This window comes from Aulonocara sp. 'chitande type north' Nkhata Bay, linkage group LG20 (genome assembly GCF_057382095.1).
Source record: "Aulonocara sp. 'chitande type north' Nkhata Bay isolate Kocher_YH1m ecotype deep benthic linkage group LG20, A_spYH_male_GT1.1, whole genome shotgun sequence".
NCBI classification, from domain to species: Eukaryota; Metazoa; Chordata; class Actinopteri; order Cichliformes; family Cichlidae; genus Aulonocara; species Aulonocara sp. 'chitande type north' Nkhata Bay.
This window is the reverse complement of record NC_141363.1, coordinates 22,308,488-22,331,979: the sequence shown is the minus strand read 5'-3', so window position 1 is coordinate 22,331,979 and position 23,492 is coordinate 22,308,488. Positions and strand designations below refer to the sequence as shown.

Genomic DNA, 23,492 nt, shown 5'->3' with positions numbered 1-23,492 from the left:
ATATTATCGCACTCTGACCACATCACATCCCTCTCTCACAGCGGTGACCATCCCACTATAGAGGTCAGCTTTTTATTGCTGCCAACAACAAATAACTGTAAACAAACTGTAAATACTGCTAAAAACCAATAATAATCTTCAGCGTTATCATTAACATTAATAAGGGCTTCACATCCTCCTCCGAGTATCCCTGGTCCTCCGTGTGTCAGATTCATGCTGACACCACAGTGGCTGTACTGAGTGCCTGTGAGCTGATGTCAGCAGTGAACCCTCCTCATTGCTCTGTTTTTCTCTCCTCACCCTTGGTTACCATTGATGAAAGGTCTCACCATGGTGATGGTTTCCAAGGTGTTCGATAGGTTAGTTGTGTACCAGGTCAGCCAATGGTAATGAGGTTCATTTCCATGGCTGACAGGCATCTCCCTCTGTGTAATCTGTTTAATGTTGACCTTCTCAGAGGAGTCTCTCTCTGGCTTCTGCTGGAGAGTACTCATTCTCTTAAATCCCCTGACTGTGTGATTGTGTCTGACAGTCAGAAAGTATTACACTCCGAGGCTTTAAGCAAGTTTCAGCTTTAAAATGACTTATTATTTCCTCGTAAAACTGTGGCAGATTATTTTTCTGTTGTGATTTTATACCGTAAACTGATGTTTGTTTCAGGTGAGCTGGCCCACCTGTGCTCTCACCTGTCATTCATTACTCTGATGACCTGTTTGGTTTCCTGCAGCAGTTTTACGCTGAGCTTTATGCTGGATTTCTGACTGGAAACCATAGTCTCCATTATTTTAATCAGTCTTAAGTAATTGATTTAATAAACATGATTCTTCTTCAAAAATTGACAGATGAAAAATTGGGCACAGAAAGGAGCGGTGTGATATGCTGGCTAATCTGTAAGCAAGTTGAAGCCAGTGTAGCAGATGGTTTTGAATGTAAAGCACATCTCCCAGGATTGATCGCCGTTTCCTTCTGGGTTGCATCCTCCACTTGGGATGCAGACGGAGCCAACAAGGTGTTCGGGGGGCAGCAGACTGCGTAGCAGCCGTGCAGACGGTGACACTTGTGCTCCTCGTCTTTTTTATTATTTTTATTTTTTTGTTTGTTTGTTTTTGTAGGCTTGCGTGTGGCGCACCTGGGAATGCCCGGGAGTGTAGATGTAAAGCAAAGTTTTGCCTCACATGTCTCCTTCAAATACAGTTGCTGAAGTGTTTTTAGAATATTTTGAAATCTTAAATATTTATTCCTGCCAGCCAGTGAAAGAACTCCTTTCTTCCAAAGTATAACTAATAGCTGGATTTAAGTGGCATTTAAGTGGTTATTCAGCTGCCCATAAATGACTATAATAAGCATGGTCTTTATTTTTGAAACAATCCTCAACTGTCTGTCCGTGTCCTCAGCGATGGACCCGTCCATCACGCTGTGGCAGTTCCTGCTTCATCTGTTGGAGGACCAGCGGCAGCGTCACCTGATCTCCTGGACAAGTGAGGACGGCGAGTTCAAGCTGCTAGACGCCGAGGAGGTGGCCCGCCTGTGGGGGCTCCGCAAGAACAAGCACAACATGAACTACGACAAACTGAGCCGGGCACTGAGATACTACTACGACAAGGTACTGCTGATAATACTACTGTTACTGCAGCAAAACGAGTACTACGTTACCTCCAGGTCGGCAGGCTCACCATTTTTTCCCCCTCTTTCAGAATATCATAAAGAAGGTGAGCGGCCAGAAGTTTGTCTATAAGTTTGTAAGTCAGCCTGACCCCTCCCTCCCCGATGGGATACGCAGTATAGAGGAGGGCCAGAGGAGGGACGTCAGCGACTCAAACAACCAATCAAAAAGCCTTGGGGGCGTGGCACCAACTTGTCCGACAAAGGGCTTGCCCCAGGTACGTCCACACTTCCTTTGTTTCCAGGGTGTTATGAATAATTGGCTGATTGCTTTTTTTCTTTCTTTGCGTCTGTCTGCGTGGATCACCAGCGCTCGTCACCCAGCAGCTCCCAGAAGAGCTCCAGAAACGACTACATGAAGTCCGGCCTCTACTCCACCTTCACCATCCAATCCCTGCAGGCCTCACCCAATCCACGGCCAATCAAATCAGAGCTCCTCCTGCAACAAGAGCCTGTCCCCAAAGTTGATCGCACACTGAGAGAGGTAAAAAGAGTTAAATGTTACCCCCTGACCCCTCTGTGCACTTCATAATAATAATAATAATAATTCAGCGCAGCTGCTGGACTTTGTGTTTCACACTGCTTGAGGTTGTGCAGCTAACATTTTTTTGTTATTTAATTCCTGTGATTTATGCGGGTTGTGAAAGGATTTGCTTTTTTTTTTTTTTTGCAAACGTATTTATTTTACCAGAGGAGGACCTAGTCACAGTTAATAAGTGACCTGCTTCTGAAGTTGATCCAGAGTCACATCACAGCAAAATTGAACAGAAAAACGAGGTGCTGTTCATAGGAAATATTAGACACTTGTTTTCACATCACTGTCTTTGTACATTTAAGCAGTGAAAATTTAATCTTGTTGGGCTCCTAATGCCAGTCTATGCACAGATAGATGGTAAATGGCCTGTATTTGTATAGCGCTTTACTTAGTCAACGACCAGGACAGAGAGAGCAGGGGGTCGAACCGGCAACCTTCCGATTACAAGACAAACTGCCAACTCTTGAGCCACGATCGCCTCACAGCGCTTGAGCCCCATAGATAGATGGGGCTGGTTGTGTCTTCAATGACATTTGGTTAGAGTCTTTGTCAAATCAGTGTATTCTTCTTGTTATCGTTAACTTCACCCATCTTGAGGGTCGTAGTCATTATAAGTTGATTAGGAGTAAAAGCAATATTTAGCTTTTTCTCCTGTTAATGTATTATTTCTTTTTTTTTAAACGCTTTTTTTCTTATTTATTTTTCTATTTTTCAAATGGATCTCTAATACACTTTTTCTTCCTGACCCTTGCGCTGCCGTGCCATGTCTATGTCTGTGCCATATGACGAACACACGCATGTGCACATGCACTATTTGTGGCAATCAGCTGCTCTAACTCCAGGCCTTTTTTGGTGTGTCCTCCTCCTCAGGTGTGTGTGTTACCGGAGTCTAAATCCTCTCCGTCCGTGGGGAGCGCTGCGGACTCTGTTCTCCAGGTCATCGTCACTCAGACGTCTCCCTGTCCGACCCCGGCTCTCAGCCCACAGATACCAGCCAACTCCAATGGCCAATCACAGGTCAGTAAAAAGTCACGCCTGGTACTTGGTTACTTGTCCGAGAACACCTAAAGCTGGACAGACACTGTGCGATGAGCTTGCCTCATCCTACAAGTTGTGCCTCCATCGCTTGTGTCCAGATCACCCGCTGCGCTGCCGTGCTGCTCCGTCTTTTCACTTTCATTTCTGTGTTTGCGTGTGCGCAGTGTGAGAGGCTGCAGTGACGCCCTCAGGACGGCCAACAGGATTTCAAACAGGTTTGATTTTCTTACGACCAAACGATTGATGATCGGGAGCTGGTCGTGAGGTGTTTATCGCTTCTCGTTACCTCACGTATACTACACGATACACGATGAAGGCGAAATTCGGGCCGATCACCAAAACGGTCGCACGACTAAAAAATCGGCTCAAAATGAGCCAAAAATCGCACTGTGCATGCCCAGCATTAGATGACTTTATGAGATATCTCTGCTCTCAGTGACATCGTACAGATCCAAGAGTAGAAAAAACTACTTTAAACGAAGCCTGTTTTTGACTCACAGGAGTTACTTGTACGTCTACTGAAGTCATTATTTGCACCTTTGTCAGTATTCAGTATGAACATCCACCACTGGAACGTTATAAATATGATGGAAAATAACATCGTTCTCGTCTCTGGTTGACATTCCCAGAATCCTCCTGCTGCTCCGCTGAGCGACCCTCCCCAGATTTATCTCACCAACATGGGGGACCCGTCCACCCTCATCACTCTCGGAGGGGGCACGGTGAGCCCCGTCCCCCCTCCTCATGTCTCAATGGGCACACAGGGCCCACAGCAGGAGGATTGTGGGGGCCTTACCAACCCCACCAACTTCCCCTCGCACCACCCGCATGCTGCTCCTCATCAGTCTCACCCTGCCCCTGTGTTCGTTATTATCAACCCACCTCTCAATCAGCAGCAGCAACAGGTGCCGATGACGACTGCTGCTCCTCCTCCCTCTGTCGCTCTTCCTCCCACCGCCCGTCCTCCACCCATCGTCATCAAGGAGGAGAATCTGCCGTCAGAGCAGGAGCTGCTGGAGATGGTGACACTGGATGGGAAACGGGTGGAGGAGGTAAGAGGAGGAGGAAATTCTGGGTTTTTAATAAAAGTTTAACAGAAACATGGTGCTAAGGTGGTGCCCTGTGCTCTTCCATCCAGGTTCCTCAGCTGATCTGTGACTCGGGAGAGCCAGAGCCTCCCCCCACCATTGTGGAAAGCCCGCCCCCGCCCTGCATTGATGCCGGGGTTGGAGTTCAGCAGCCAGCAGAGGAGGAGAGGACAGAGGGTGAGGGCCAGGACACGCTAACAGGTGACAGGAAAGCATTTTAGATGATCTCCCTGATTGAGGAAAGGGTTTTTCTTCCCTCTCTGGGTGGAGCCCACCGAGACCGCCTTTTTATGTCTATTCCCATAATTCATTAGATTTCATTCCTGCGATTTGTTTCCTTCAGATCCAGTCATCCCCCCGGTGACGACGTCCTTGCCGGTGACCTCTCCAGCAGCTTCATCCTCGGACGCCGTTCCTCCGAAACAAAAGAAGCCACGAGGCCTGGAGCTGCCCTCCTCTCCCTCCCTGCCCCCCGGCCTCTCCCTCGATAAGGTCTGCAACACTGCTGGTCACTTTACTAAACATCACATGTAAAAGTTCAGATGTGCTTTACAAACATAAAAAAAATATTTAAAACAGAAAGTCAGGAAGACTATGGCTGCTATGGGTTGCTATGACATAAAATCAAATGTCATAGCAACCGGCGGGATAAGTGACTGGTCAAAACAGTTACAGTCACCTTTTCACCTCTGCTTTGATACCAGGCTCATCATCTAGCTGTGAATCCCTCAAAGACATTTTCTCATATAGTCATGTTTTAACATTGGAAAAATGCAGGTTTTGGTTGTGAAATGGAGAAACATCACTATGTGTGCTATGTAACAACTTGAACGTTAGACATTTATCAGATAAATTGAAGTTTCCAGAATCCTTTGAGTCTGTGATGTGAGTCTCACAGCACTTAAATAAAACGTCCAGGACGAAAAGCTTTTAGCTTTTTCTCTTAAAGCTTTTAGCCGCTCTGGATGTGTTCGTTTTCTTTTCTTTAAACATCAGCAGCACATACTGCAAATGTAAATGACTATAAGACAACTTCAGAATACAACAAGATTAGGTGTAACCACAAATTTATAACATATATCCTGCTAACAAAGAGTAAAAGTCCATATATATTTTATTGTACACATTGTAATACATATTTTTAAAGTGGCAGTGGATCTACTACAAATGACAACAAATAACAGGAATACGCAGAGACTACTGTTAAGACAGTAACAAAAATTAATTGCCAGTCATGCAGAAGTCCGTGGCCACCCCCACAGAGGCTCATTTTAACTCTGTAAAAACCCAGATATTTCCACTTCTGCATAAATAATCACTTTAAATATCTTTTATTGATTTAGGTTTTATTAAAAGGATCTTAAATAGGGACACAGCTGGGCAGTTATTTCTGTCAAAAGCAAAGCGACATCAGCAGAAAGATGTCGATGCTGTTAACAAAGTATGAAACAGTCGGAACATGCACTCCTTTCCACGCGGCAGGAAACGACACTGCCAGCCTGCCCACTGGCACTGACCGACTCTTCTTCACAGCTTTTGGACTCGAGTGTCGTTTGCTGTGTGGAGTCTGTGCGCTGACTCTGCAGGAGGAAAGGATGGCACCAGAGTCAGGGAGCGATAGGACACGCCCACACAAAGCAGGCCTGCTACGCCCAGAACGTGTTGTTTAACAAACAAATAATTTAAGTAGAGAGTTTAGTCCTCGGTGATCGTTTTAAAGAGCTCTAAAGTCTTGAATATTGTAGTAAAGCTGTGTAAGTTTTCGGGTTGCCAAAAATGTTTTTATCCAGGAAAACCCTGAAGATATTTTGTGTGCTGCGTCCTCGAGTCCTTATCATGAGCGCACCAAGATGAATGTGACACGTAAACAAAAATCTTCTCCACAGTCCATGATTCATAAGTTTAATCATTCTGCAGTCTGTTTGTTAGCTCTGTGACACACTTCTAATCGACTGTTAGGTTTGCTGAAATCTCACAGCGTGTAGGCGCTTTCACCCTGAACTCTAACCCCGTGTGAGCCTTGGCTGTCACAAGATTAAATAAAAATCCAAAAACACATCAGAGCTTTTAACATTTTTATTTATTTTCTCCAAACTATGGGATTATAGGGATTTATATATATTGTGTATATGTGCAAGTGTATGAGTGAATGATCGTGCTGTGTTTAGAGGTAAACGTGTGCTGTTGCTTCCTGTTCCTTCTGCAGGTGAATGCAGCAGTTAACAGTTTATTGGCTCCTGGATCAGCGACCAACACGCTCACCCCGACTGTCATCACCTCCCACGCTCTGGTAAACACTCGCTTGTCTATGTGTGGCACACGTGTCTTTATTCATATAGGCGTCTGTTCGCAACTTGGAGGATTGTGTCGTTCTAGCAGCGATCCTCTTTGCATCGCTGCTGCTGACAACAAGTTGACACGAAACACTTTCCTCTACAGCACCACAGACCTTGAATTCCCTGGAACGTCACTTATCTGTTGTTTTGTCTATAGCTGTTTGTTTAAATTATCTTTATTTCAAATCACGTAACACACAGCAGACTGTGAGAGTTTAGTGTAGAAAACTTCGCTCTCGCTCTGCAGGCCTACTTGTTGTTCCTAGAGTATTTAAAAGTAGAACAAGAGGCAGAGCCTTCAGTTTTCAGGCCCCTCTTCTATGGAACCAGCTTCCAGTTTGGATTCAGGAGACAGACACTATAAGCATATAGTTAGGGCTGGACCAGGTGACCCTGAATCCTTCCTTAGTTATGCTGCAATAGACGTAGGCTGCCAGGGATTCCCATGATGCATTGAGTGTTTCTTCTTCAGTCACCTTTCTCACTCACTATGTGTTTATACACCTCTCTGCATTTAATTGTAAGTTATTATTAACCTCTGTCTCTCTTCCACTGCTTGTCTTTATCCTGTCTTCCTTCTCTCACCCCAACCGGTCGCAGCAGATGGCCCCGCCCCTCCCTGAGCCTGGTTGTGCTGGAGGTTTCTTCCTGTTAAAAGGGAGTTTTTCCTTCCCACTGTCGCCAAAGCGCTTGCTCATAGGTGGTCGTATGATTGTTGGGTTTTTCTCTGTATGTATTATTGTAGGGTCTACCTTACAATATAAAGCACGTTGAGGCGACTGTTGTGGTGATTTCGCGCTGTATAAATAAAACTAATTAGCATAGAGGTGCCAAACGTGCAGCATGCATTTTAGTGTTCGGGAACAGAAATGTACCCAAAGTTCAAAGTCTCGGGAAACATGTTTGAATCATAAATAACTTTATTCATAAAATGATAATTTTTTTTCATCTTGTTGGTTGTTGTTGTTTTTAGAAATGACCTCAAAGTCATTTTCAATACAAGTGAATCAAAATATTGTTCTTCAGTCCCTAATTACATGTGAAGGTCTTGTATGTGTTTATAAATCCTCTGTGATCTGTTTTTCTCCCAATATCTCAGCCTGTCCATCAGCTAAAAGGATGGTACATTGAATTCAAACATTTTCATTAAGAACTTGTTCTTGTTCACTCTAAAACAAATTTAGAGTATATGCACATATGAAGACTTTCAAGTTTAAGTTTAACTGGCTGAGATCAGATTGAGCTCTGGTTTAGTCCATTGTTCAGTTAACCTTCATCTGAAATGCTGCATTGATATTAAAGCTTGTTTTGATGAGTCATTCTTCCTGTTTTTGATTTGTTCTGCAGTGTCAGGAGTTCTTGAATTAAAGCTTCTTCTTTTTTTTCTTTTTTTTAACATTTTCTGTCTTTAAATGTGTCATCTGCATTTGTAGAGCGGCTGATAGGAACAACCTGCATTCCTTCCACAGAAAGGAATAAAGACGGATTTCACTGTTAGATACTCTGACTTGTTGATGTAAACAGAACTGAATCTGGTTGGGACGTCCACACAGGAAGTTGAATCATTTGTCAATTGTTTTTCCTTGAAATGTTCGTTCCTGTCAAACACTCTTGGATGTTTCTGTCCATTTATCCTTCCAGACTCCGGTCCTGTTGACGCCCAGCCCTCTTCCCTCCACCATCCACTTCTGGAGCACGCTCAGTCCCATCGCTCCTCGATCGCCAGCTAAACTTTCCTTCCAGGTAATAAATACACTGAGCCCACTGCATGCAGTTCCAACATCCTGAAACACAAATCCACAAACAAATGGACGATAACAAGTGCGACAAAATTCACTTCAGTACCAAAACTCCTTCACAGTAAAATCCTTTAATCAGCTGGAAACATGTGCAGGAACTAAAAGACAATATTGTTTTGGTGAAAGAGAAAAGAATCAGTCTGCAGGTGAAGTTTGTGGTGAAAACTGAAAGAAAAGTGTTTAGAGCTGGTTCTCAGAATAAGATACTCGTCTTTTAAAATATAATCTGTCGGTTGTTCATTTGCAGAGCTCACACTGAACCTTACCTTACAGCCACATAATGCTTTGGTCTTTGTCTGTATGCAGGTTTGGTAAATGAAACCACAGCTTCAGTTTCACAGAAAATTCACACGTTTGTGCAGCAAGTTTGCAGTTCTGCTTGTCGCTTCACGCACGCCGTCATGCACACTGGTTCACGTTCAATACATCAGCAGCTGTTAGTTGGGAAGTTTAGACACTTAGATGCTCATTTACACCAGAAGTGAAATCCTACTGCCTGTGGTGATCCGCTTCATTCCTTCTGCAACAATTCATGTCTCAGTCTGCGCTGAAAAGATCATTTTAGAGGCCGTCTGTCATCATTATCGTCCCTTTATCTCTGTGTGCATGTTTTCTGTTGAGTTTGTCATTAAATAAGTTTTCACCGAAATATTTTTCTGCAGCCAAGTTTTAAACAAATATAAACATAAAAGCAGAAAAATTCTCTTATTTCCCTAAGGCTGTGTTTTCACAGCCCGGCGTAGAAATGAGTGGTTAAAAGCATAAACTGTATAAAAGATGGACGTAGCCACCATCATGTCACCCTTTGGTTTTGGGTTCTGCAGCAAGCTGCAGCTACAGACTGTATGGGTGCATCACACACAGACACCGGCTAATTAGTGCAACAAAACAGAACCACAAACTTCTTGCAGGAGCCGTACTGTAGAATACAGGGAGTGCAGAATTATTAGGCAAGTTGTATTTTTGAGGAATAATGTTATTATTGAACAACAACCATGTTCTCAATGAAGCAAAAAAAAACTCATTAATATCAAAGCTGAATGTTTTTGGAAGTAGTTTGTAGTTTGTTTTTAGTTTGAGCTATTTTAGGGGGATATCTGTGTGTGCAGGTGACTATTACTGTGCATAATTATTAGGCAACTTGACAAAAAACAAATATATACCCATTTCAATTATTTATTTTTACCAGTGAAACCAATATAACATCTCCACATTCACAAATATACATTTCTGACATTCAAAAACAAAACAAAAACAAATCAGCGACCAATATAGCCACCTTTCTTTGCAAGGACACTCAAAAGCCTGCCATCCATGGATTCTGTCAGTGTTTTGATCTGTTCACCATCAACATTGCGTGCAGCAGCAACCACAGCCTCCCAGACACTGTTCAGAGAGGTGTACTGTTTTCCCTCCTTGTAAATCTCACATTTGATGATGGACCACAGGTTCTCAATGGGGTTCAGATCAGGTGAACAAGGAGGCCATGTCATTAGTTTTTCTTCTTTTATACCCTTTCTTGCCAGCCACGCTGTGGAGTACTTGGACGCGTGTGATGGAGCATTGTCCTGCATGAGAATCATGTTTTTCTTGAAGGATGCAGACTTCTTCCTGTACCACTGCTTGAAGAAGGTGTCTTCCAGAAACTGGCAGTAGGACTGGGAGTTGAGCTTGACTCCATCCTCGACCCGAAAAGGCCCCACAAGCTCATCTTTGATGATACCAGCCCAAACCAGTACTGCACCTCCACCTTGCTGGCGTCTGAGTCGGACTGGAGCTCTCTGCCCTTTACCAATCCAGCCACGGGCCCATCCATCTGGCCCATCAAGACTCACTCTCATGTCATCAGTCCATAAAACCTTAGAAAAACCAGTCTTGAGATATTTCTTGGCCCAGTCTTGACGTTTCAGCTTGTGTGTCTTGTTCAGTGGTGGTCGTCTTTCAGCCTTTCTTACCTTGGCCATGTCTCTGAGTATTGCACACCTTGTGCTTTTGGGCACTCCAGTGATGTTGCAGCTCTGAAATATGGCCAAACTGGTGGCAAGTGGCATCTTGGCAGCTGCACGCTTGACTTTTCTCAGTTCATGGGCAGTTATTTTGCGCCTTGGTTTTTCCACACGCTTCTTGCGACCCTGTTGACTATTTTGAATGAAACGCTTGATTGTTCGATGATCACGCTTCAGAAGCTTTGCAATTTTGAGACTGCTGCATCCCTCTGCAAGATATCTCACTATTTTTGACTTTTCTGAGCCTGTCAAGTCCTTCTTTTGACCCATTTTGCCAAAGGAAAGGACGTTGCCTAATAATTATGCACACCTGATATAGGGTGTTGATGTCATTAGACCACACCCCTTCTCATTACAGAGATGCACATCACCTAATATGCTTAATTGGTAGTAGGCTTTCGAGCCTATACAGCTTGGAGTAAGACAACATGCATGAAGAGGATGATGTGGACTAAATACTCATTTGCCTAATAATTCTGCACTCCCTGTAGAAAGCCTTTATCGCCATTGTACATAAGACATATCCAAGATTTGGTGAAATATTCTGTACAGTGCAAAAACATTGAAGTAGAAAAATGAGAGAAAACAATGAAAGCTTATAAAACTATGTAAAGAATAAAGGCTGCTATAAAGAAGACACACACACATATTAAGGATTCACCATTCACTGTTGAACTTCACATTAGTTGCTAAATAATCATTTGTTTTGTTTATTTATACGAGCTCAAATTTGTGATAGCTCAAGGGAAAAAACTGAGTTTGTTTTACCCGGCGCTTGGTGCACCTGTGCTGCAGGGCAGGAGGTTGAACAGTTAGATGTCCAAGGTGAAAAGGGTCTTAAATTATTTTCCTCGCCCCGCTGAGACACCAAGATCTGGAGATGTCCTCCAGGGAGGGCAATGTGCAGCCGGTGGTTCTCTGGGAAGTGTTGATGGACGTCTGCACTGAGCAGGTCCCACACTGTGATGCATTCACTGCCTGTTCAATTGTTATGAAGGTGGAAAATATTCATAGAGGCCCAAAAGGGATTTTGCACCAGGCTGTAAACATGCCTTTTAATGCTGTAAAGTTGTGCATTTTAACATGGGAGTCTGTGCGTTAACACACTTTCAGAACGAGTAAGTCAACTGTATGAAGCAACAACTGTCGCTCGCTCATGAAAACTGACTCGCCTTCAATTTACTGAGCGATAAAATGACACGATGAAGCATCAGCGTAGCATCAGTCATATGTTCAGTGGAGACTCTGTAGCATGGTGTCCGGCCACACTGGCTTTATGTAGTGAAATTAGAAGACGATTTATGGATGACCATCATTGATGGGAGGCCCTTATCTTTACTTATTTGGCATTGAAGAGGAAAGCATCATCACAGAATCACCAAAGTATAAAAACTGGTTTTCAGGACACAAGCTCCTCTACCACAAGCACACACACACACACACACGGCTACTGTGCACTGCGGGTACCTGAATCTGATCCAGGGTGCCTGCACGCACACACATACACACACGCAAACACACACATATACTATGTGAGGACTCGTATTGACGTCAGCCTTAATCTGAATATAGTTCTAAACATGAATCCTAAATCCAGGTGTAAACCCTTTAAACCTGAAGGTCTCAATCAAAGTGAGGAGGGGCGTCCTCGCATGATCTAAGATACACACAAGTCCCCACATTGATAGATGAACGAGAATACACAGAGCTGGTTTGTGTGTCTGCAGGTTTCTGGCCCAGCTTGAAGTCCGTCTGTTATCTGTTATTAAAGGTTCAGTTCACTCAGTGCATAAACAACAGCACATTCTGAGTCTTCTCTCTGACGGAGTCGTAATAATGATTATAATGCACTAAAATACACTGCACATTATCTCGTTACAATGGGACCTGTCAGGATGTGGGTTATATTAGACAGCCGTTGAACAGGGAGCGCTTGAAGCTGATGTGTTGGAGGCAGGAAGGATGGGCGGTGCGAGGATCTAGGCCAAAAAATGTTTTAAAAAGAAGAGGGAAAAGCTTCAAATGTTAAATATTTTTTAATGTTTGCATGCCTGTGTGCACAGTTGGGTAGTTTAAGCATTTATTTGTCTATAACTAGTATCATTAAGTCATTTCGTCCTGTGTTCTGAAACAAAGGTGTTAAGTTTTCTCTGCTGTTTGTATCGTGACGCTGTGATACTTTGTCGCCTCCTTGTGGTGCAGCTAAAAACTGCAGGCTGTGAAAACCCTGCAGCTTCTCAGTAACATCTTTCATGACCTGCTAGAAAAAGCTGTGTTTTAACCCATTTTAACTCTTCAGTAACGGAAAAAGTGTTCAGCTGGTTTTTTACATTGTAAGATGAGGATTTGGGCTACAAGTGTGAAGAAACCAAAAGGAGAGTTTTTAAGCGTTCTGTGTCCGAGCGGAAATGTTCAAATATGAAAGATTTTCCACCATGTGCTCACCAGACCTCAGTGATCTAGTGAGACTATAAATAAATATCTGTTATTTAAACAGGTTGCCTCTTTATCAAGACAGACCAGTGTACAAGGGCAAAGTGTGCAGTTTTAGAGCAGGCAGAGGTACAGGTAACCCTTGAGGCCTGAGATTATGAGTACTACATTAAAAATGTAAGTAAAGAACAGGTAAACCAGGCAGGCTTAAATCATAGTAAGTACCCCTGAGTCCTGGGTTTCTCAGGGTTATGTCTGTATTTTAAGTAAATGAAGTGTCAGAATATTTTTTCAGCTTCCATCACGTGCCCAGTGGGACTTTACAGAGTTTACAGACACTGTTTGGGAGTTTTGCTTTTATATAGTTTAACCATTTCAAGTACTTTTCTCCAGAGACTCAAATGTTCGACCTTTAATCTGAAGACAAAGTGTTTAATTTGAGTCATTGTGTGATGTGTTATTCTTGGAAAAACGTAATGAGACGAGATAAACTGCAAGATCGCAAATCTCCACCAAGACACCTCAGTCTCTGGGCACGATTTACTTTTAAGGGAATAGTGTTTGTATTTTGTATGCAAACATTGTTTAAGAGCAGCATGAATAACACCAACTTATGATGTAACATTATGCTACAGTTTATTTCTAACTAGGCAGCTCATTCTCGTTTTCTTGACTATATTTTAAAGATATAAAATATTTATAGGTCAACTTGAAAGAAACCCAGATGTGTGAGGTCAGAGGTCAAATGTGACATGATACTTTAAATTTTAATATGTTACTTTAACACACACCACACTTGTAAGAATCATGGTTTCTAAGTTGAGGCGGTTTTCAACCAATAAATAAATAAAAGACTGCAGAACCAAATTTTAATGGATTGTTAACATCAAAACTTTATTCAAAGCGTTTGTGTTTACAGATAAAATGGCATGCAGGCATAAAAAGGAATCAGTTACACATTCTTCCGTCAATGTGCAAACCTTAAAGTGTTCAGAAGCGACGGGCTCAGTTTGCTTAAAAATGCCTTAAATGTCCTAGAATCGGTAAATTGGCTACTGAGGAAGAAAAATAATTCATAAACCTCATCAGTGTGCATCATGTTCTACAGAAAGACAAAAAAGAAAGTGAAGCTGAAAAACAGCTGATTTTTACCAAGTTGGCAGGATATTTTCTAACATTCCTTCAAAATAAAACGTCAAGTTTTCATCTTCAGTGTCTCTTTCTGTCTCTTCTCAGTTTCCCTCTAACGGCAGTAATCAGATCCACATCCCGGCTCTGAGCGTCGACGGCCTCTCCACCCCCGTGGTCCTCTCCCCGGGGCCCCAGAAGCCCTGAGCTCCCCGCCCGCCTGAAGCAGCTCTTCACCGGGCACAACCTCGCCCAATGATCTCCTCAACTCCTGGAGGGTCGGAGGAAAAGCCGGATCTGCACTGACTCTGAAATGCATCACTAAAAACCCGACGCCATGAGAAGTTTAGGCTGCATCGGCTGACTCTTTTTGGGTAGGTGTCATGGTTTGTGTGGGCCTTTCACTGGTGGACGCGTTCACAGCCGAGGATCAGTCAGACCCTCCGCTGATTCTTACACTTTCCAACAGGTGGGAATCTGCGCTTTGTCCTCCTTCCACCTTCCTGTTTCTTTCATAGCTTTGTACTCAAACACTATGACAGCGGGGTTTCGAGAGAACCAGATGCTTCTCTCGACTTGAACCCGACACGAGGACATAAACGGCAACTAAAGGCCACGAGAAGACGGAGGGATGTTTTTCTCTTTTTCTACTGGTGCTTTTTAAACCTGTCGTTGGATTTCTTTCTATAATATTGTGAGGTCTTTACCTTGCGATGCAAAAGTGCTCTGACGTGACTGTTGTCAAATAAAACAGCTTAACCTTGAAGATGGCTTTTATAGCCGGTCTGCTTACTGAAAACTGACAGCAAACAAATGTCTGTTTTCAAACGGTTTCTTCAGTGTGTGACGGAGGGGAACCGGAGAAAAGCTGGAGCCGTCTCTTATTTGAGTTTTTACTAAACAAAAGATTTGACTTGACGTTTTCTGGGAGTAACTGATCGCGGACTGGAAGGAGGGAACGTTCACATGTTTGTGTGTAAAAGGATCTGCAGTTCCTCATAATCTCACATTTTTTCTGATGGGATCTTTTGTTTTTTAAATTCGAGGTTATTTATTTCTGTCTTGTTTTCAATGCACCTTTCTCTGCAGATTCCTTAAAGGTTCTTGACTGTTTTTAAAACAGTCTCATCTTTTTTTCCCTCATTTTTTAAGCTACCAGGCGACTCTCTCCCAGTTGGAATTTAATTTCAGCACCAACACTGACATTTTATAAACTCACCTTCTGCTGGATTTCGTCAGAAACGACTTTCAGAGCCATTTAAGGGTTGTTGCTTTGCTCTTACTGGCCGATTTTAAAGGTCACGCCTTTCTCTGGTTCTGCATGGCCTGTTTTTTTTGTTTTTGGTTGTTTATTGTTTGTTTTGTTTCGAGTGGACTCCTCAGCAGCATTTCAAACTGACCAATCACAAAGGATGAAGATGACGGTGGACCTGAGGTTTTTCAAAGCCAAGTTCTTTCTCTATAAAAGTGTCTAAATGTGACAGATTGTATATTTTCTCACAGAGTTTAATGTCCAAACTGAACTGAAGTGTCTGTCAGACTTGATTTAAAGGTTTTACCGAGGACAGAGTCACATTCCTTTGGTTTTTAAAACAGTGATAGATGAGTTTGCGTTACTTATTAACAACTGCTTATTGTTTGAATCTCAGCAGTCATTCCAGAGATTTTATTTGAGCAGCTCTGAAAAATAAATGTTTTGTTCCAAAAGCCTTGGAACAAATCTGCAGTCATGTTGCCACAAGTTGAAAGAGTCGCATTTATTCTCCTTTCACTGAGAGTGTAGGATAGCCTTTAATATATTGAAAGCTTTTTCCGTGCAAAAACCAACAACAAAGGACCGAGTTTAATGACACTCTGTCATACCGGGGCTTATGATTGAAACATTTCAAATAATTTGATCAATTTGTGTTTAATAAAGCACCAAAAACCATAAAAAACATAAATTCTCCAACATCCAAGTCAAAGTCTACGTCCTCATTTTGTACAAACATCAGCACAACATTTCAAAATTAAAAAGGCATTAGAAAAGCATCAGATGGTCTTTAGTGTCAACCTTGGAACAAGATGACTAAGAAAATGTTTTTTTTCCTTTATGGCTTAAACGCGTATTTAATTGGATCTCTGAAGACATCCTTGATGGCAGGGGCTGATTTATCTGTTTATCTGTGTGTGAAAAAAATTTAGTTCTCTGAAATTTAAATAAAAACTAAACTTTCAGATAAAATACAAATACACAGGAACTGGCTCTAACTTTAGTCTTTGTCAGTTTGGTAAAATTTGCTCTCAGAGTTGAACTTAAACTCCTCGAGGTCATAAATAATCTGACCACATCAAATGTCAACGACCTCGTAGTACCATGTAATCCCATCACAACACCTTACTCTCAGACTGCTGGCTTACTTCTGTTTACTGAGTTTCTAAAATTTAGAGTGAGAGGCACAGCCTTCGGTGTTCAGGCTAATCTCCACTTTCAGACTCTCTCAGCTTTGCTGCTGTAGGCTCAGCCTGCTGGAGGACTTCCCATGATGCACTGAGAGTTCCTTCTCCTCTCCCACCTCTTCACTCCCTGCTGCAGATCGCAACGTTTTCTTTCTTGATTCTCGGGTGACGTATACGTCTGCCCCTCCCTCAGCCTGGTGCTTCTGGAGATCTCTTCATGTTTAAAAAGAAAAAGAAGTTCTTTCTGCCCTCTGTGTTGCACACAGGGGATCAGCTGATTGTTGGGGTTTTCTCTTCAACCCCGTAGACTCTTTTTGATTTAATTCCAATTAAATTAAATAAAATAAATTTGAATGAAAAAGGAAGAAATGAAACCTTTAAAAACTAACAACTAACACTAAACACTTTCATTGATTTAAAAACTAAACTCAAACAAACTAAAATTGAACTGAAACCTGATTAACGATTAAACATAACTGTGTTAAATGTTGTCCCGTCAGTTCTTACAGTTGGATTTGAGATTATTCAAAGATGAGCATCCTCTAATCTTCAGGGCACCGCAGTGATTTTTATCCACTTAAGAACTTTAAAAGATCAAAACTCTGCAGAACAAAGTATCAGATTATCAGTTTTAAACATTTTTTAAATCCTTGCTGGTAAAGTTTGATAATTTTAGGTTGTGAGACATGCGGTCGTATGTTTTGTTCTCTCAGCATCGGCTATGAAGCATATGAGTTTTACTGTACATGATTTACAAACAACTAGGAGGCTTCATGCATTAGAACAATGATTAGTTGGATTTTGTGCAGTCTTTAGTTTTGTTTACGGACCTTTTCCACTAATACCTGCTCGGCTCGGTTTTCAGGGTTTCCCATTAGGTGGTAGTACCTGGTACCTGCTCCATTGGGGTTCTGAATGGTCCTAAAATGTGACTGCATGTCAACAGACAGCATGCAGCAGATGGGCCAGTCAGTGGCGTCCCTCGATGTGTCATGAGAGCAAGTCCTTTACAAAATTCCAAACCGCCATTTTTGAAATCCGGCAGTGAGGGAAAGTGGCTCCACACAAACCAACACCGTGATCCGGTGATGAGGTGCAGACACTTGGCATCGGTTTGGCAGCAGGTATACCAGCGCTTCGATATCCTCCACTGTTGTGTTGTGGCGCATACGAATGACATCACAGGAATTTTGGCGGTGTTGCCACAGCAACCCCAAGGACACTGATGCGGTTGTATTATAATAGAAAACGACTGAAACAGAGTCGAGCCGAGCAGATCAGACTGGATACTTGGTTCTCTCCGATGACCTGTAGTTTCGCTTGATTTACACGAACATGTGATTTTTAAAGCGTGTTTGACGGGAACTTGTGGCAACATTGAAAACCTGCAGAGACAAAAAAAAAGTTTTGTTTTGTTTGTTTGTTTGTTTCCCCCAAAATTGTAGACAGACACTGACTCATGTTCCTCTAAAAAAAAAACAAAAAAAAACCCAGACTGTTGATGTTGTTGTTGTTGTTCGTGTTATTTCTAATGCTAGCTGTGGTTGCCACGGTAACCTGACCCGACTGTTGCCGCCCTGCAGGTTGCTGTTGTCATTGCTGTTGTTATCGTTGTTGCTGCTGGAGCTGTTAACGTGTTTCTATGCTTCTGTGTGTGACGCCAAGGCTGCAGACACACACACACACACGCACAATGCAATCTTTGTGAGGATTCATTGGAGGGGTCGGTCCGTCCATGCTAACTCAAGCTTTGCTCAGTTACTCGCTGTGATGTTGCTACTGCTGGCACATCTTGCGCTCTGGCTCGTTGCGCACTTACACGTCTTTATCACATAAATAAGATCATCTCCCACGTTTGCATCAAGGGTGAGGAGGAAGCTCGGGCATAGATACCCAGAAGGTGCAGAACATGCTCCAAGAAAACAGAAGTTAACGAAAACTTGTGTTCATATTTGAATTACCCCTTTCTCCAAATTCATAACATTACGTTTCGATATTTCAGTGACATTTCTCTTAAGATTACAGTTTAGGGTGCACTGCTGTGCCGACCACGCCACAAATTACTGCAGCATCACTGCTGTGCTTTTTACCAGCAGCATGGTGTCATTACCAAATCTGTAACTACCTGTTTCTACTTGAAAAGTATGATGGGGGAAAGAAAATACTGCACTAACTGAGCTAAGAGATTTTTGGTGGCAAAGGTGGGCCCACTGGTGGTAGTCTCTATGGGAAGGGCTGCCAAAAGAAATGCACAGTCATCCATATTTCTTCTGTACAATACTATGCTTTGGGTTGCAGACCGGTTCAGAAAAAGGCAAGAAAGCGGAAGTTGCTTTGCTCCAACAGTGTTTAAAGTTCAACAGACAAGTTGGAGAAATTTAGGCAGGCGTTGAAGCGCAGCAGGAGCTGCACTTTTCTGCACTTCCACTAATGGCCAAAGTGAGTCAGTCACTATTGACTCATGTTCAAATGTCCAACTTAGGTAAAATGGTCTTTGCACCTAGAGCAGGGCGATATGGCCAAAAATATTTATCACGATATATATTTGAAAATTTGCGATAACGATATAACCGACGATATAATTGATGCGAGACAAAATACAACTCCACAACATTACTAGCGCAAAAAGACAACCTTCCATTTATTTTCACTTAAACAAGAAGCTGGTTTTTATGTACATTAAAGCTTTATAAAAATGTAACAGTGCAAATGCAAATTCCTTGCTGAAAGTTTAACCAAAAGGCATTTCCAGTAGAAATGGGCTGACATATCCTGAGCATAACCATGTATAATATCCACTGAAGTTAAAAAGAGGTGCTTTGCAACATTAAACTGCAGTGTGCAGTACGCATTTTTCGGACCATAAGGTGCACAGGATTATAAGGCACATTAAGCGAAACAAAGCAGTCAGATAAATCAAACTTTATTAAACTCATTCTTCTTGCTTCCTCCACTTCTGTACCATTGATTCATTAATGTTGAATTCTCCGGCAGCTGCTCTATTCCCATGTTGTTGCAGTATATTAATGACTAACCTCGTATTGTGGATGGATTATCTCAGTTGTTCTCCTGACTGAAGTTTGGTCCGTTTACAGCATCCTGCCATGCGATTGCATTTGTCTCTAACCATGAGGAACCTTAACGTTAACTTTTATAAGTGGAAAAGTGTTAGTGTTGGTCCTCCAGCTTCACTGTTTATGTTATGCTAACATAGCTGTGTCGCTAGCGATCACGTAGCACATCATTATATACCAGCTAGCCCAACTTCAGTAACCCTACAAACGTCACTGCTGTTTAGTTTCCTGTCTTCATTTATGTTGGAAGTGATAGCAGAGCTGTACGTTTGATTTTTTTTCAGAAATCTCTCAGTCAGAACATGCTATACCATGCTTAGGTAACTAGCAAAACTAGCGAGCTAACTTCCGCTAGCTTCCTGCTAACTTCTAACTCCGTTAAATGTAATAACTTTTGTTTTCATGGATGCCTGGAAGTTAAACTTTATAGTTACACCTGGTAAAGCAGCAATGCTGATCGTTTTATTAAAGATGAAAGAATTTAGACAGTTTTTAACTCTAAGTGATGCTGCAGTGTTGTTTGACCTGAAGAATACGGAGTTTAGGACCCAGATTACTCCCAGATTTAAGAGCATCTTAGTCCGACAAATATGACAATAACGACGGCCGCTTGCATGTTCTGCAAAAAAATGTGCTTTGTTGTGTATCTGACGGACAAACACCAAACCAGTTCCACATCACTGAAGTTGCACCATTTTTACAAACCAATTCTGGTTCATCTGTTTCACTCAACAATCGGCCATGTGCGTATGAAAACAAAGGCACTGCGCATGCGCGTTTTACTCCCATTCTATCGCGATATTTCATTTTCCTATCGTTGCCTAACATTATACCGGTATTACCGTGAACGGTATAATATGGCCCAGCCCTATTTGCACCCTACAAAATATTATTGTGAAAAATGTAATTTGTTTTGATTTGACAGATGTTCCCCTCTGCTAGTCGTAGAACTGGACCTGTCTTGTGTGTGCTGTTGGCACTTTTTGGATTATTTTTAATGGAAAAATGTGTCTTTGTTTACAGTCAAATGTAATGGCAGCAAGTATCAAGTATCTAAGCTTTTAGGTTCAAGGTTGGTTGAGCTAAGAGCAGTGCAGTGTCTGCAGTGAGGTTCAGGCTGAGGACAGGGGCGCTCTGGATTTGGACAGATGGTTCATAGATGAGAGGAAAAGCCCGACTACCCAACCTTTCAAAGGTGGGTCCTCACAAGGTTGACCCTCTATTTGGTTCCCACAAAGATAGCTGTGCAAGCACACACGCGCACACACGCACACACACACAGCTGGAGCGTCAGGGACTGAGTGAAGCTCGTATTCAGTGTTTCCACCTTCACTGAGGTTATTCTGCAACTCGTTAAATACCTGAAACATCTTTCTTTACTACTTAATTTTTTTTACAATGTGAAGTTTAAAAAGGAACAAAAAATCTGATTCAAGATAGAGGTTCTAGTTTTCTCTACCTGATCCAAGCTGGAACCATCCTTCATCAGCTCCTCTGAATTCAGCCTCAGATCGGTCCCTGACGGCGGGATTTCCCAGCCTTTGCGGCGACGTAAACGCAGCACCAAGCCATCGTGTTCGACTGTTCTCTCTTTACAGCATGACTCTATTTTTCTATCAGAGATGATGTGTTTATATTGCGTATAAGATTTAAAGAGTGATGAAGCCTTAAAGATTTCAGCTGCAGCAGAAGAAAGATGCATCCTCATTTAAAAAAAGAAAGAAAGAAAAAAGATACTACCTGTTGTGTATCTTTCTTTCAGAGCATGATGATGAAAAATAAGCCATTTATAACTTTGTGTATCGAGTTTTGGACGCAGGGTTTGAGTCTGACATGTTTAACTTCAAGCTAACCTTTCTCTCACCAGCAGAACATGACGAATGTCTTTATATCGATTAGAAACTGCTTTGCATTCTGGGTAATGTCCAGATTTCTGTTTTTGAAACTCATCACCATCTGAGCGAACTTGACGAGGGGTCTGCTTTGCAAACGCTGCCTGTATGCAGATGAAAGATGCTTGCAAAGTGACATTTGAGGAAATACTTCACCTGCAGGCCTTTAAGTCTTAAAACAATATTTTCAGACGTCTTTAATTCACAGAAGTCTTAAACTGTCTCTCTCGAATGTGAATCACTGAAAGGAAAGCACGTTATGGAAGAGGCAAAGCAAACCCCTGCCTCCAGTTACATAAGGCATCTTTTCACTGTAGGGGCAAAGTGTTGTAAAGGTATCTGCCTTAACAAAGTTCTTGGGCGCTTTCTCCAGGTTTAAAGAATCAGAATCGAAGCCACTCAGCGGTTCCTACCCCGAAAAGGGTTTCTGTAGAGTTGGTTCCTGAGATCTGAACATGCGAAGATTGAAAGCCAAAACAGCCAGCTGGTTCCTGCAGTCAGAGGCGGTCTGTGGACATGTACTCAGGATTTGGTGATGAGTTTCACTTCATAAACATCATCAGTTAGATTTTCTGCTCTGGGTTCTTGACATTTATAAAGGAAGCCGTTCCTTAAATCCAGTGAGGAACATCTGTTGTTCCTGAGCTTTCTGTCTGTTCACTTGAGGCCTGGAGTTTTCTCAGTGGTTTTCATCTCATAAACCAAAAGTTGTTTGGGTTTTTCACGTTGACGTCCAAAGCCTGGACAGACTTTGCTGCCGGTCATTCTGCATTTGAGCGTACCGTCCAGCTGCACTTCAGAAACTGTTCGTGTGCAAACCAGCTCAGTGCAACTTAATGAATCTTTGTCTTACTGTAACACTGTTTAGAATTATAGTAACTTTGATATGGTAATACATCTAATGTATGACTTGTTCAATGACAAAACATAACATGAAAAATGAATAAATATCCCCGCCTCTTTTAAGACAGTGATTTCTTTTTATAACTAATATTTATAATCTGCTTCCTGTTATCATATGTATGTATCTGCTTTACTTTTTAGTAATTTAAATATGAAATAGGTCATTCATGCTGGGAAGTATGAGCAGCTTCTTGTTATAATGACAAAGATAGAATAAAAGTTTTAAAAAAGGCGTAAAAAGAGAAATTAAATGATGACGGTTCTGGTTTTCACCGGGAAGAGTTTTTTGTTATAACAACAACTGCCTCCTTATGTCAAAGGTTTGTGGAAAATAACTCGAATTTAAGCTTAAAATCTTTCTTGCCAGAAAAGTTTAACATTATGCAAAAATTAAAATTTTTAAATGCTGTCATTCAGTTACTTTTTTTTAATTTTGCAATTTTGAATTAACATTTGCACGTCTGTCGAGCGGTTTCATCCTTTGGTTATTGAGCCTTAATTGCACAGTTTAAATTTCTAGTCTTGAGGGCAAAACTAGCAATTTAAACTTAGAGAAAGAGTACTGACCCATGATCCTTTGCAGCAGAATGACAGACAGAAAGCTCCGGAAGCCGATGGCTGACGCGCCTCCTAATTGTAAAGAGGTTTTCTGTCCACAGTTTGTGTGGAAATCTTCACTGTATATAGACACAAAATATAATCTGAACATATGAATTTGCTATATATTCTGTACCATGTGACAGGCCTGACCAATGGGCTGGGGGTTGTTAATGACGTGTTGTTCCTGTGGCCTGTCGTTGCTGTCAGATCCTGCGTGGCCCCTCCCCTCCTCGGCTGTGATTGGCCATGGAGTTTATTGATGTAAAGTGGCGGGGCCTGCTTTTATTTTTCTGAGATAGAGTGCTACATGTTTAACATGTTATTTACTGGAACCATTTAAAAGAAAAGCTATTTTTTATGGACGTGACTTTAGTTTTTGTTGGTGTACCATGTTATGCTGATGATTCCTCTTGTTTTCTACAAACACACATGCACACACACTGGGAGGACGGTAATAAAACTATTTTGTCCTGTACAGTTTGTACTGTCTCATTTATGACTTTTGAATGCTAAGCATACCTGGGCACGGGAAGCCGTTTAGTTCAAACTTCTAGCATAC

At 42.1% G+C, this 23,492-nt stretch overlaps 1 protein-coding gene across 4 annotated transcripts in view; it reads left to right on the top strand.

Annotated features, from left to right (window-relative positions):
• Positions 1-23,492, top strand: part of elk1 (ETS transcription factor ELK1) — a 39,206-nt gene that overhangs the window by 12,893 nt on the left and 2,821 nt on the right. For 2 of the 4 annotated variants that reach the window (XM_086276811.1, XM_086276810.1), the window contains 10 exons: positions 1,395-1,603; positions 1,695-1,880; positions 1,973-2,146; positions 3,068-3,214; positions 3,865-4,287; positions 4,374-4,524; positions 4,667-4,815; positions 6,530-6,613; positions 8,301-8,402; positions 14,134-23,410. In XM_086276811.1, the coding sequence (XP_086132937.1) occupies positions 1,395-1,603; positions 1,695-1,880; positions 1,973-2,146; positions 3,068-3,214; positions 3,865-4,287; positions 4,374-4,524; positions 4,667-4,815; positions 6,530-6,613; positions 8,301-8,402; positions 14,134-14,232 (1,724 nt within the window). In that variant the 3' untranslated portion in view covers positions 14,233-23,410. Of the gene's footprint in view, positions 1-1,394; positions 1,604-1,694; positions 1,881-1,972; positions 2,147-3,067; positions 3,215-3,864; positions 4,288-4,373; positions 4,525-4,666; positions 4,816-6,529; positions 6,614-8,300; positions 8,403-14,133; positions 23,411-23,492 lie in introns of those variants that run through there. The other 2 variants (XR_015126585.1, XR_015126586.1) reach the window with 2 other exon arrangements.